The 13,702-nt window shown below is 31.0% G+C and overlaps 1 protein-coding gene across 2 annotated transcripts; it reads left to right on the top strand.

The window, feature by feature from the left end:
- Nucleotides 1-2,295: 2,295 nt before the first annotated feature.
- On the top strand, nucleotides 2,296-8,935 carry LOC133668476 (uncharacterized). 2 transcript variants are annotated; one of them, XM_062088349.1, is made up of 12 exons: nucleotides 2,296-2,502; nucleotides 2,582-2,658; nucleotides 2,765-2,840; nucleotides 2,934-3,006; nucleotides 3,102-3,153; nucleotides 3,480-3,541; nucleotides 4,610-4,673; nucleotides 5,266-5,323; nucleotides 5,420-5,506; nucleotides 7,302-7,395; nucleotides 7,716-7,818; nucleotides 8,311-8,935. In XM_062088349.1, the coding sequence occupies exons 1-11, from the start codon at nucleotides 2,432-2,434 to the stop codon at nucleotides 7,806-7,808; spliced, it is 807 nt and encodes a 268-aa protein (XP_061944333.1). In that variant the 5' UTR covers nucleotides 2,296-2,431; the 3' UTR covers nucleotides 7,809-7,818; nucleotides 8,311-8,935. The 2 variants fall into 2 exon arrangements, with proteins under 2 accessions (XP_061944333.1, XP_061944332.1); XM_062088348.1 differs by having other exon boundaries at nucleotides 3,477-3,541.
- Nucleotides 8,936-13,702: the final 4,767 nt, after the last annotated feature.

The following is a 13,702-nucleotide window of genomic DNA, read 5'->3' as shown; positions in this document are numbered from 1 at the left end:
GTTTTTAATCCATATTTGTTGAATACAGACACAATTTTATTAGTAATCTAGGTTAGCTCTAAATGTTTCAATGTTAATATTTTCTTTTCTCTTTCAAACAAATAATTGAATAGGCTAGAGGGAAAATATCTCACATAGATGGTGGAAATTTTGTGTATTTGATATATATGTTTTGGTGTCTAATGGTGTGTTGCATGCCAATGTTAGATTTCACTTGTTTTTTTTTTTTTTATTAATGTGGGTGTCTGTGTCAGCTTGCGCGCACCTCGACTAATTTCACAGGCTCTGAAGTTAACGACCATGTAAGCCTCTAATAGCTATTATATTAGCAATCATAAGGCTCGAACCTGAGACCATAGGGGGATTAAACCCCTTAGTCCCAAACTCTTGCCACTTGGCCACCTACCAAATGGTTAGATTTCACTTCTTCTTTTCTCATGATTTGGTTATGTTTATTTTAATTTTGAATTCTTTATTCTCTCTTCTAAATAGGTTTGGTCATTTTGTTAATTTGTATGCTCGGAATCCACACTATAAATACCTTGATGACACTTGTCCTTCAAGTACTTATAATAGTAACTATTAAGAAGGCGTTTGGCTTTGCGACAACTGCTGCTTTTTTTTTTCAAACTCAATAATATAGTGTTTGGTTATAATTAGCACATGTGGTTTGGCTCATGGGACCCACTAAAAATGAGATTTAACCGTGGGTTCTGCTGAAGCAATTTTTTCTTGTTTCCCATGTTGTTGTGTGTTTTTGTACAGTGGAGTCACTCTCCACTGTTCCAGCCGGTCCGGGTCCGGTCCAAAGCTAAATGCATTGAATCAGGTCCGACCTAGTTAAAAAAATTAATTTTTATTTTTTTTAATTGTGTTTTATTCAAAAAATTAGAAGGAGATCCTTTGATAATGTAACATTTGCAGAATTTGATCACAATTCCAATTTTGTTCTTACCGGGTCCAACACAGTTAAAAAAATTCAATTTTTATTTTTATTTTTAATTGTGTTTTATTCAAAAAAATTAGAAAGAGATCACTTAATGACGTAGCATTTGCAGAATTTGATCGCAACCTCAATTTTGTTCTTGATGATATTTTACTTTATGTTGTTGCGCGCTTAAAAAACCATGAAAAATATAGTCCTTATTGGATAAATTTCATACATTATGAAATTGCACATAGTTTAATGGAACAATTAAAAAAATATTTGATATCGATATTATTTATTTCATGATGTAATAGCAGTAGTTAAATCTATAATATTTAAATTAAAAGTCATCAATATATATATATATATATATATATATATATATATATATATATATAACCTCAATTTGAAAATCATTCTTTTAACTAAACACATTAAATTACTTTTTGTTCAACCTCAATTTCAACCACAATTTTAACCAAATATATATTTTTTCAAACCAGCTTCAACTAAAAGTACTTTTTATAAAATAATTTTTTTTCAAATCACAACGGCTACCGTATTACCAATTAGTTTTAATTGTTAGTCGGAGGGAAGATATGTTTGTCTGATATAAAAATGATGGAACTGCCTTAAAAGGAATAAAGAAAGTGGGATGAAGCACTAACCAAAACGATTAGAAGGAACATAATTAATCAAGGTGGCTTAGAATTCATTACATGCTCTTCCAAAACCAAAAGCTTTCTTTTTATGAAGTCTTCCATCTCATGCTTTATTGATATTCACCTTACGGGGAAGAATAGTTGAATTTCTAGGATCTAGGTTTTTTATTTGCTGGATCAATTAATTGAAAATTATTGGAATTAAGAGGATCAACATCTAGTATTTTAATGGCTATTTGATATAGAGAGAAAGGAGTTTCCTTCGTTGTTGTATCATTGTTTTTTTCTTGTTCATGTGATAAAATTATGTATAGCTTGATGAATATAGGTGCAAACCCTGTTTTTTTTAAATTTTAAAAATAAATATGATAAAAAATAATATTTTTATATTTTGAATCATTTTAATGTGTTAATTTTAAAAATAATTTTTAAAACATTAAAAAAGTTATTTTAATACATTTCATCACAAAAATCACTTTAAAAAATAACCAAAATCACAATATAAATCAATTAACAGCAAATTCAACAAAGTTTTTGGTTGTGATCAATAGAATCCACCAACAAAAAGTTCACACAAGCATTATATTTTTTTAACACAGCAGCCTATTGAACATTGTGTTGAAATTAAGGTTAAAAATTAGTGTTAAAATTGAATATGCTAAATTAGTATCATTGAGTTCTTACATGTTTCTTCCCGGGACTTTGTCCATTCCAAGCCCCCCCTCCACGTGTCTTCTTTGTTCTGGAAACACGACACGTCTTCCCTGTCTGATACTGCTGACTGTGGAGGAGAGCCCCTAATTTGGGGAAAAAAAGCAGCAATTCGTTTATCGAATTAAGAATGACCAAATATCATCTTTCTTTACAACTACTCATCCTTTTTCAGTTCTCGTCTATAATTTCAGCAATCAGGTAGGCTAATTTCTCATCCTGGCTGTTAAAGATGAGGGAAAAAAATTCAGACCTTATAATTTTTTTGGCATTGATGTAGGAAGGATATCGGGTTCGAACAAATCAGAAGTTGCAGGAATACAGTTCAAGGAAGATATCTGCTCTCTGACGATAATGGTCGGTCTGTCTGTCTGTCGCTCATCGATTTCCCATTCTATGAGTTCTATGGTTAAGAAAGCTTGCTAGTAATAAACTAAAGCAGATATACCTTCTTTTTTTGTAGGGTATGTGTGTGATGCGCTATCAGTGGATCCACCATCTCGTTGCTGCCCTGTAAACGGATTGAGATTTTCTTGTCAGTGAGTTTTTTTTTTTAATTCTTTGTTTGTTTTGATGGCAATCAGAGAAAATAAATAAATAAAAAAGGTGCTAATTAAAATGTATTATTGCAGGGGATGCAACCTTGTTTCACAGTGTTGCAACTCCTATGAATTTTGTGTTTCGTGCTGCCTTCATCCTTCAAGGGTATTTCTTCTTCAATGCTTGTTTATTTGGGTTGGTGAGTGATGGATTCGGTTGCTTTTATCTTGTCATGTCACGATCTGTTCGTTACTCCGCAGACACAAGAGGCACAAGTTCTCAAGGTCAAGATAGCCAAGCCTTCAACTGCAGGTAAACTTATCTTTCTTGCCCTTCCAACATCCTGATTTCTAGTCCGCTTATATTGTTATTCATATAATCAACTTTTAATTCAATTCAATTTTTTAACTAAAATTGGATGATCGTATCTAGTCTACATAGCACTGAATATTTAGACTAACCTCTGTACCAATCCTTCTTCTGATTGTATTTTTCCATATCAGTCCCCATTGCTATTCATGCCTGCACTCTTTTAGGGTTTGTGTAATACAACAAACTGAATATTCCCTCTTATGAAATTTCAAATTTTACACGAGTATCATTTGAAAATAGCTGGTGCTTACATTTCCTTTTAGCAGTGAGTTATACAAGTGTTTTTGATTTCTGTGCTGGGAGGTGCCGTCATAATTCGGAGAGCGTGGTAAGTTGTCTTTTGACATATTTGATTTCTCTCAAGTTTTATCTATATGTTGCATGGAATGATGATGATGCAATCATATATTGAAATCATGAAACCTAGAGTGACCAAATTTAGAAAAGATTTGGACCAAAGTACAACTATAGAGAAAACTCTTTGAAAACAAAGTTTCAAAATGGAAAAGGGTGGATAGGAAAACATGCTAAGAGATATACACTGCTAGGTATGAACTGTCATGAAATGATGATGATAATACTGAAACTAATTTTTCTTTTATTTTATTTTTTAAGGGGGGGTGGGGGGGGGGGGGTTGTTAGTGATTGTTCTTAGAGAATTGAACAATAATGAAAATGAGTAGTTATGCAAATAATCTTTGATCTGAATGTGTCAAATTGTAGAGTTGATGGGTGGAGAAGAGGACATAACCTTACGATTCAAATTGACAGGAGTTACAAAAAATGCACTTATTCTCTCTTGAAAAAAATTATTACAGTTATTTAAATAAACACACTAGTGAAAATAATCATTCTGTTATAAAAATTTGAAGATAAAATGAAAAAAACTGAGAGAGATAGAAACTGATTTGTGTGGTCATCTTGATTTGACATTAGCAGTGCAACAGAATTATAAAATATTTGTAAAGTTAACATGGATGGGAATTCAGAAAGTATCGCTATTAAATAAGCTTGCTAGTTGGACACATTTTCGTTTCTTCTTAAACTTCACTATTTTCTTTTCACTGTCTTCGAAACGGAATGAGATCAACTTTGCATATCGGAGACCTTCCGGTCGGAACTTGTCTGGAATTTCCAAGATAACCCAACATCTCAAACGAGATTAAATGGAGGGCTCAGTGTTCCATTTTTTGCACAGATATGAGATAATCCAGCCATTCTGGGCAGAATGGAACAGATCTGACAACACTGACCTATATATCTTCCATCGTGTCACCTTATTAAATTCTAATGTAGAGGCTGAGATTATTAGCTGCTTTGTTTCTATCCTAATCGTACCACTTTGTTCTGGTCTAATAGTGGTATACTGCACCTGAAATTGGTATGAACATTGCAGGTTCATGAAAATGCTTATCGGAGTGATTTCCATCATTGCTTTTCCCTGCCATCAAATTCTTCAGGTAATCTATATTTTTATCTTGTCAAAGTTTGTTTACTTACAAATTATGAGTTGCACTCTTGCCCTTTCCCTTGTTTGTCAGATTTGAACTTATGTCACACCCTAGTAACATGAATTCTTGAGTTAAAAGGATGATAGTTTTGTTGAGCAGAGTATTTTTTTTACGATTCTGCTTATCTGTAACCTTTATTGCTGTTCTCATTGTTTTGGAGATTTGGGCCCTGTCCCCATGTCATCTTTATTCTCTTTAGCCTCGGTTTCATGTTCTTAAAGCTTCGATATTGAGTGACTTGGAGATTTTGTTAATGTATAGAATATGCTGATCGCTCATTCTAAAAGAATCAAGTTGCAATTTCCTTTTGCATTCTTTAATTTACCACTTAGAGAAATTACGAAGGCCATTCATGTCTTTGATATAACAGATTTGAGATCAAATAATGAATCATACTATTCTTTAATATTCTTTAATTCTCATCTTGGAATTGTCCCCCAAATGTTTTTCACATTAATCTTTTCTGCAGTCCACTAACCTTTTTTTTTTTTCTCCTGTAAAAAAAAAATTGTTTTTTTCTGTCCTGAATTTTCTATGTCAGGGGCCAATTATACACAATTAGAAGCAAGGCTGGGTGGAATTAATGTTGTAATTGGAAAGTGAGTTAATCATAGTTGTGTCTGTTTGTTAATTTCACTAAATTAAATTCTCTTGTAGAGCTTATTCCTTTCAAATTTCTCATCACTGGTTGATAGGCAAGGTGAGTCCTGTGATTCAGTTTGCAAGTCAAATGGACAGTCATGCGTCTTAAATAAGCTCCTGGTGCTTAATCAATGTGACGTGTAAGTAACATTCTTTTTAAACACATTTGTTTAAGTATAGTTTGATATTGTTATAGAATATCTGAAACATTTTCTCCAATGAAGAAAAATCTTTGGTAATATTGTTTACAATGTTGAACTACATTAGGTATTCCAGCTTAGGGTGAGGCTTAAACATGCAAGTGAAATCGTTGGGATTTATTGTTGACATTTGGTGATTTCAATCATATTTCCTTCATTGTAAATGCTTTCGTAACCAATGTTATGATCACTCTTCTTCAAATTCTCTCTTTTGGACAAAAGAGAATTGGAATTTTTACTTTGTTCCCTGATGCAGGAGCTTTGTTCATAATTTATTTTATTATATTTCTGGTATTAGTGTTACTGAATTAAGGGTCATGTGATTAGCATGTAGCTTCTTAAAAGTGTTTCCTTTATTGGCTAAGTAGTTCTACTTAGGGACCTAGACTAGGATGTAGGGCTTAAACTAGTGTAAATAGGCTGTCAGGTTATTCTAAAAAGTAGTTCTTTGTTATTTTATCAATCTATTCAGATTTTAGAGGTTTCTTATAAACCCTAAATTCTATTATCGTGTTCCAACTTCAATTTTATCCTAGTTTTAACCATTTTTCTAATTTTTGTTTCTTCCCTCTTTCCATACTACGTCATTCCTACTAGTAATGTATACCACGTTTCTTTGATGCAAAAGCAGATGTCGTGTTATTCTCAATCCTACATGTCTATTAATTTCTGATATGTCAAGCATACTTATTAGTTAGGCCAACGTGAACACCTTATTAAACACACTAAAAAAAAAAAAAACAGTCAACAACAAATCTCATGCAAGTGGAAAAAATCTCTCCCCAACCACCCCCCCCCCCCTTCTCTAATGAATAAAAAGAAGTTTTGGCTATGTGTGGTGGTGGCTGAAGAGGAAGAGGTGAGGTTGTTAAGATGTGGTTGTTATGAGTAGGTGGTGGGTGAAAATTGATGAAAAGGTGTAGGTGCTCATCTTTTATGTAGATCTGCTAATTTATGGTGGCTCAGCAATGAACATGAGATAGAAGTGGTGGAGGATGTGTTGGTAGCAGGTTTGGGCTTCTGTTGGCTTGGTAAAAAAGAGAGTGGGCATGGGTTTTTTTTTCCAAGTGTCTGTGGGGCAGAATTTGTGGTAGTGGCAGTTTTATATGAATGGTGGTGGTGGTGGTGGGTTATGGTTCATGACTAGGTGGGAGTTGGTTGTTGCAAGATAGAGGGGTGTCTTTTTTATTGTTTTTTAATTGAATTTAATTTTACCTTTATCATATAAAAGAATATTTTGAAATGGTAGAAAATTATAGGTGTGCCTTTAGTTATATCTGATCTCATAAATCAATGTCACCACTTAACAACACGTAAACCTTTAACTTCACAGGCTTCCAATTTTGCACTCAATTGTGTGCTTTTAAAATGTTGACAACCTTAATTGTTAAAAATTAAAGCTGAAACACTTGATTGTGAATTTGGTAAAAGTTGAGACATTGAAAAATGCCTTTTGTCAAAGGGTTTTAAGTTTTAACAATTAAACATCAAGTGTTAATTATTACTATTTGCTTCATCTCAATTTTGTTTTCTAATTACTCGATTGTGAATAGTGAGTTTTTCATTTTTTTTCGGTCAATGCTATGGACACATAAAAATGATGCCCTGGTTTCATCTTCCCTTGGGAGATTGTCACTGGTAGAGAGCACAATTTGGACTCCGATGTGATGCAAGTCTCATTTTGCTTTATGTTTTTTATATAAGATGTTTTTCTGGAATCTTTCTTTGTGGACAGTATGCAGAAATATATGAGTTGCAAAGGAGCTTGTTTAGCAAGCATTGGAACAGATCAACCTGCTGAGGTTGTTGAAGATGCTCCAAGACACTTGGTATATTTTCCCTTCTTGACAAAGTTATAGCAATTTACTACAAGGGAAAATTTGCAGTACCTTTTGAGCAGTCTACTTCAGCATCTCTTGCTTAAATCTCTTCTGACCAATTGGCAATTTACTAATGGTATTAGAACTGGCAGAGGTGGAAAGATCTTAGATCAATTTGCATAGAACATTAGAAATGATTGTTTTTCGAGCCCTGTACTATTTACAATCAAAGAAGAATTGATGTTGTCATAATCAGAAGTTAGGATTCTAAAATTGAATTGATTTCTTGAAGTTAATGTATCAATTATGTTTTTTCTGTGTTTCATCAGAATCCAGGAGCATGCTTGTATACTCGAACACAATCATTGCTTTCCTGTGATGGTTCACTTTGGCATACCAGGAGACTTTGCCCATGTGCTTAGTGCATGCTTGGTAAGTTTCAAAGTCTATGAGTTATGTGGATATTGTAGATTCATTATACATGTCACTTCAAGCCTTCTACAGCATCAGGATCAGTCTTGTAAATAGGAGCATATTGATTATTATGCAGTATAAGATATATGCATATGCATGAATGCAGATGTGTTCTCACATGGACACGCATTCAGATTTTGATTGCATGGACTATCTTTCTTGCAATACATTTGACGCAAATTATTACTTGAGGGCTTTCTTCTACATTGAACCAAGACATAGGTAGCTTAATCTAGGTATTATGGTTCCAAATGATAAATGTGCTGTTTTAGAGTAAATGAAATGTGACTTCTGAAGACTGAAAGTACATCTCAAATTTGGTTCCATAATCATGATTGTTTGAATTCTTTATCAGATAATAATAATTGCATGATGTGCTGGTCAATTATTCTGATTGTTAGTTTTGAAAACCATTAAAAAGTTTTCATTATCTTCACTTTTTATTTCCAGGAAGTTCTCTTGGTGTCTTGATTCTCGGGCATGGAGAATTGTGATCACTTTTGTTGTAATCTTCGCGAATGTTACTGTTAAGTGTAGAGGTTATGGGCGGCTGAAGGAAAGGCAGGAATGATTGTTCAGAGAAGTTGCTGTTATCTTTCTTTCTACCTCCTCCTTGTTTTTTATCAAGATAATGCGCACCACATCCAAAAGAGATGTGGGATTGGCTAGGAGCTTAAAATATTTGTCCTTAAAAGGTTACAAAATATTAATGGAGGTTTGATGCTCTGATGGAGAAGGGTTTTTCTTTGTTTTTTCTTTTTTTTAAACACATACAACCACACAAGCCATATGTTTCGATTCAACTGGAGTATTCCTGCTCTTCAATTCTGCTGAACTTTTTATCTCTGCAATCGTGGATTGGCTTGCAACTTGAATTGGCTTTGGAGGGAGGCAAAGGGTAGTTTGCGTGTACTAATACCTGCCTGTTCTCAGGTTATTGGCTCATTTTGCTCCTGTATTTTTGTTTTCTTGTTTTTATTTTTTTTTATGTCCATGTACAAGGATTTTGATGGATTTTGCCTTTGTATTATAAGTTATTTTAGGGGTGAGTAAAAAAACTGAAAAATTAGTTAAACCGAGAAAACCAGAAAAAAAATAACTGAAAAAACTGAATTGTGAAAAAAATGGATTAAACCAATTAAAATTTTGAAAAAACAGATCGGTTCGGTTTTGATTTTATAAGTCAGAAACTGAAAAAACCGAACCGTGAAAAAAATTGATTAAATCAATTAAAATTTAGAAAAAACGGATCAATTCAGTTCGGTTTCAGTTTTATAAGCTAAAAATCAAAAAAGCCGAATTGAAGTTAAACCCAAAAAACTGGAAAAAAACTGAGCCAAACCAAAAAAATTAAATCAAAACCAAGCCTAACTGAAATAATTGAGTCAAATCTGTTTGAATCGGTTTTTGTTAAAAAAATTGAACTGAAACAGGTCGGTTTAAACCGGTTTTGGTTTGGTTTTTATTTTAAAAAAAAAATTGATTATTTGTTTATATAAAAATCAAACTGAATAAAAAATAATTACTTCAAAGTTTTGTTAAAGATTTTTTTTTTTTAATCTCTGGTCTAATTTTGTTAAGTCGCACATTGAAAAATAAATAAAAATCTAAACTGAATGGAAAAATGATTTTTTTTACAATAAGCGGAATTGAATTGAAAAATAAATAATAAAAAGTAACGTTGATGTTATTCCAATTTCACTTTTTTTTATTCTCTCTATTACTTATTATAGAGATTAAAATGGTCTTATTTAATGTGTTTCTTCTATTTTATTAAAATCTTAATAAGTAATTAATTTTAAAACTGATCTTCTTTATATTAAGAAAAAGTAATTTATAAGAAAAACAGTATATTATGATTAATATTTTATTTTTCAAAAATTGAAGTCTTTTTTCTTTTACAAATTGAACACTGCTACCCTATTTGTTTTCTAGTGTAGTGGAGGATAATTTTTAATTGAAAATATATTTAAATAAATTTTTAAAATTTTTATTTTATTTTTATATCATTACATCAAAATTTACTATTCTTTTTTTAAAACAAAGCGTATATTGAAAGTGTATAGTTTTCATAAATATTGGTCGCAACAAGCAAGCAAGAGCAGAGAGCTAATATTAATGTATGTGTCCTTAAAGGGATAGTTAATATTTGAGATTTCTTCTTGTTTAAATCTAAGGTGTTTTTGAAGCATAACTATTTTTGGTTTAATATCATTCAAATGAATTTATTGTTTTTTTTTCAAAAATGAAGATGGTAAAGAAGTCGAGAAAGAGAGAGTGAAGGATATTTAAGAGAAGCACCTAATGTTAGGTTTGTTTTAATTGAAAGTTAGGTTTTTTTTCTTATGCGAATATCTAGAGTTATTTAGTGTTTATGTGAAAATTACTTGATAATCAGATATATTTTTTTTTTGCTTTGAATATTTGTTTTAAAGTTGAGTTGTTACAAACCACAAATCGTCTAAATATCCAGCCTCTAATAGTAATCCACATGAACCCACCAATGAGAAATCTCCTAAACCTTTTTAGAAAATAGATTATTATATCTTAGAGTGCTACTATTTTCATTTGTATTTTAAGTGTTTACTTACTGTGCTTTTATCACACTTCTCTTAGGAAATAATAGTCATAGCATTTTATTTATAGAGAAATCTAAAAACCGTATAAATGACAAAATATCAATTTTTTCCTTAAATAGTATCACATATATTATTTTAGGATAATTTTATAAATTTATTCAATCAAGTCTCTGCTTGGTTTTTTCTAGGTCTAAAATTTTAATCTCCTATATGAATTACATTCTAGTCTTTAATTTCTAAAATTTATTTACAGTCAAGTCACGATTGATTAATCATTTCATTTTAATTCCTGATCAATGGTTCTTATGTGTGTGACCTATTAGATTCCCTAATAAAATAGCTTAACTATAAATCATAATCCTAAATAAAATAAGATTAAGTAAATTAAATAATTTAATTTATTATCAATTCAGTCATAAGTGATTTGACTTAACCTTTCAGTGACTAGTTTCTGGTGTAATTATTATTCATTAATTCCTGATCAATGGTTCTTATGTGTGTGACCTATTAGATTCCCTAATAAAATGGCTTAACTATAAATCATAATCCTAAATAAAATAAGATTAAGTAAATTAAATAATTTAATTTATTATCAATTCAATAATTGATTGATTTATATTTGAAGATCAAGTAGAATGTCCATCAATATGTCATGATTCCCCAAATATTAGAAAAGTCATAAGTGATTTGACTTAACCTTTCAGTGACTAGTTTCTTGGTGTAATTATTATTCATTTATCAAGAATGTTCTAATGTAAACACTATAGCATGGAGTATGTTTGCTTTGTCAAATCATGTTAGTTCAAAACATTATAGTCATTAATTCTTTGAATAAGATTTTAAAATTCTTTTCAGAACTCATTCCACATTGACCAAGAATTTTACAATCAATACTATTTGAGAACAGATGGAATATTTTTTTTAATTCACCTAGGGTGATGAATCTTCTCTTGATTACTCAAATACCTTCATATAGTTTATGTTATACCCGATATTTGCATGTTTGTTACCCTTGATTAGGATAACATGTGGTCTGGATCAAAACATAACACTCCTTATATAAGATAATTTAGTAATCTCAAGTATAAGGATCACTTACAGAACTATCACGAGAGTCTTTCCATATAGAATTCTCTTGCGAGTCAGTTCAGTATACATGTCATCTAGCAAGCACTTGCATATAGTTACAAGTATTCCTCATGCCTCAGTTTATGAGAGTAATTGCTTCCTATCATAAAGAAAATAACATAATATGCATCAGTATCAACAGTTTTAATTAATGTTTAGTTTTAATAGAACATTGACCAAAAATATTTAGAAACAATGCTTTAATACAATAAGAATCTCATAATTATAACAACTTTATAATTTTATTTGCAAAGCGTTTTTATCTCATGGACTTTATTTTTGCTCTAAATTCATTAATCAAACAGATTCATTAATCAAACATTAGATAAAGAAAACCTTTATTAATAATAAATATGTTTTACATGAATAAAATTAGTATTGCGTATAACCAACTGATTGGATACATGGCATATTCACTAATATAAAGATCACGAACTATAGATTATACTAGCTATTTGACCCGCGCTTCGTCGTGGGTCGAATTTTTTTTTTCTTCAAAAAAAATGCATATGCAAACTTTTACGACGTGTTTTTGTACATAAAAAATTACAGGTGAAATTCAAAAAGTTTATACATATATTTAATTAAATAAATCGAGAACTATTTATAGAACAAAAAAAAATATGAAACCCGATCCTTTCCCAACCGAAGTTAACTAGTCAAACTCGTGGCCCGAGTATGGACTCAATTGGGTTCAATAATTTTTTATAATTTTTTTATCTAAAATAAATACTTATAAAATTAAAAACCAACCAAATATCAAGATTGGAAAAAAAAATTAATCTGAAACAAATTATGTTGTCCATTAATAATCAATCAAATATTAAGTGATGAAATTAAAAAAAAAATAAGCAAGAAAAACTTAAAAATAATCCAATTATAATGGATAAAAATGAAAGGGGAGGGGGAGAGAGAGAGAGAGAGAGATGTTCAGTTTATCGGGCTAAGAAGACCTAGAGCTTTTGAGCCTCTAGAAAAAGACTCGGAGCTCCTAGGCCTCCAGAAAAAGGCCCAAGCATGCGGATCTGGAGCAGCCCACGCGCCTAGGTCTTATATTTTTAATTTTTATAAGGGATGGATGACAGGTCATCCTCCTCTTATTTCTTTGAAAAAAGAATTGTAGATGATGCGTCACGTGTCTTTCCCAGATTCCAACGACCTATGCTCGCTGAAAAATAAGGCTGGTCTATTTCATACCAATAAAAACTCATTTTCAACCATATTTTGACCTAAAAAACAAAAAAAAAACACTTTAAACACTTTGTAAAATATATTCATAACCTTTAACAACCCAAAATTTGGCTCCAAAATTCACTATCAACTTGAAATTAAAATTCTTTTCAGATTTAAATCTACTATTTCAAGCAAGTTTAAGGGGAAAAACACTTTGGATAAACTTTTCCCATCCATTGACATCGAAATCACCTATTTTCGTGGCTAAAATCGGTCTCAACCGACTCTCTCTCTCTTCCACCGGAATCTAGCCACTTTCTCTCTTCTCTCTCAAACCAGGAACCAAAAAATAAGGAAAATAAATTTTGGGATCAAAATTGAATTTCATAAATTATTAAGGACTAAAAGTTTATAATTTGAAAAGTTAGAGGACTATGCCCCTGTTTGAGAATGCAGTTGGAATGGAGGTTAGCCAAAATTCAATTTTTTCTTTGCTTAAAATTATTTTTTTATATTTTCATATCGTTTTGATGTGCTAATATCAAAAATTGATTTTAAAAAATAAAAAATATATATTATTTAATGTATTTCTAAGTGAAAAGCACTTTGAAAAGCAACCACTACCACACCCTCTAAATTATACGTTTAGCCCCAAGTTTAGAAAAGCCATTTCTTTTTTTCATGTTTTTTAGTTTAGTTCATTATCTTTAAATCTTGTCATTCCTTAATAAATATGCTTTAATTGGGAATCCCAAACACTATTTTGATTTTAAGCAAAACAAAATTATTTTAGGTAAAAAAAAATCGTATTAAATGAGAATACCAAAAAAAAAAATGAGAGTAACATAAAAATTATTTTAGAAAGATCATCCTAGAATAAGCCCTTCACAAAATCTTCTAAGTTGTTCTTTCTTTTCTTGATTATAGAAAGAGGATCTCAAATGCCAAAAATGAATTTTTCA

The sequence above is a fragment of the Populus nigra genome, chromosome 11 (assembly GCF_951802175.1).
Source record: "Populus nigra chromosome 11, ddPopNigr1.1, whole genome shotgun sequence".
Taxonomy (NCBI): Eukaryota; Viridiplantae; Streptophyta; class Magnoliopsida; order Malpighiales; family Salicaceae; genus Populus; species Populus nigra.
The sequence above is the reverse complement of the archived record's forward strand: the minus strand, read 5'-3'. Positions and strand labels throughout refer to the sequence as shown.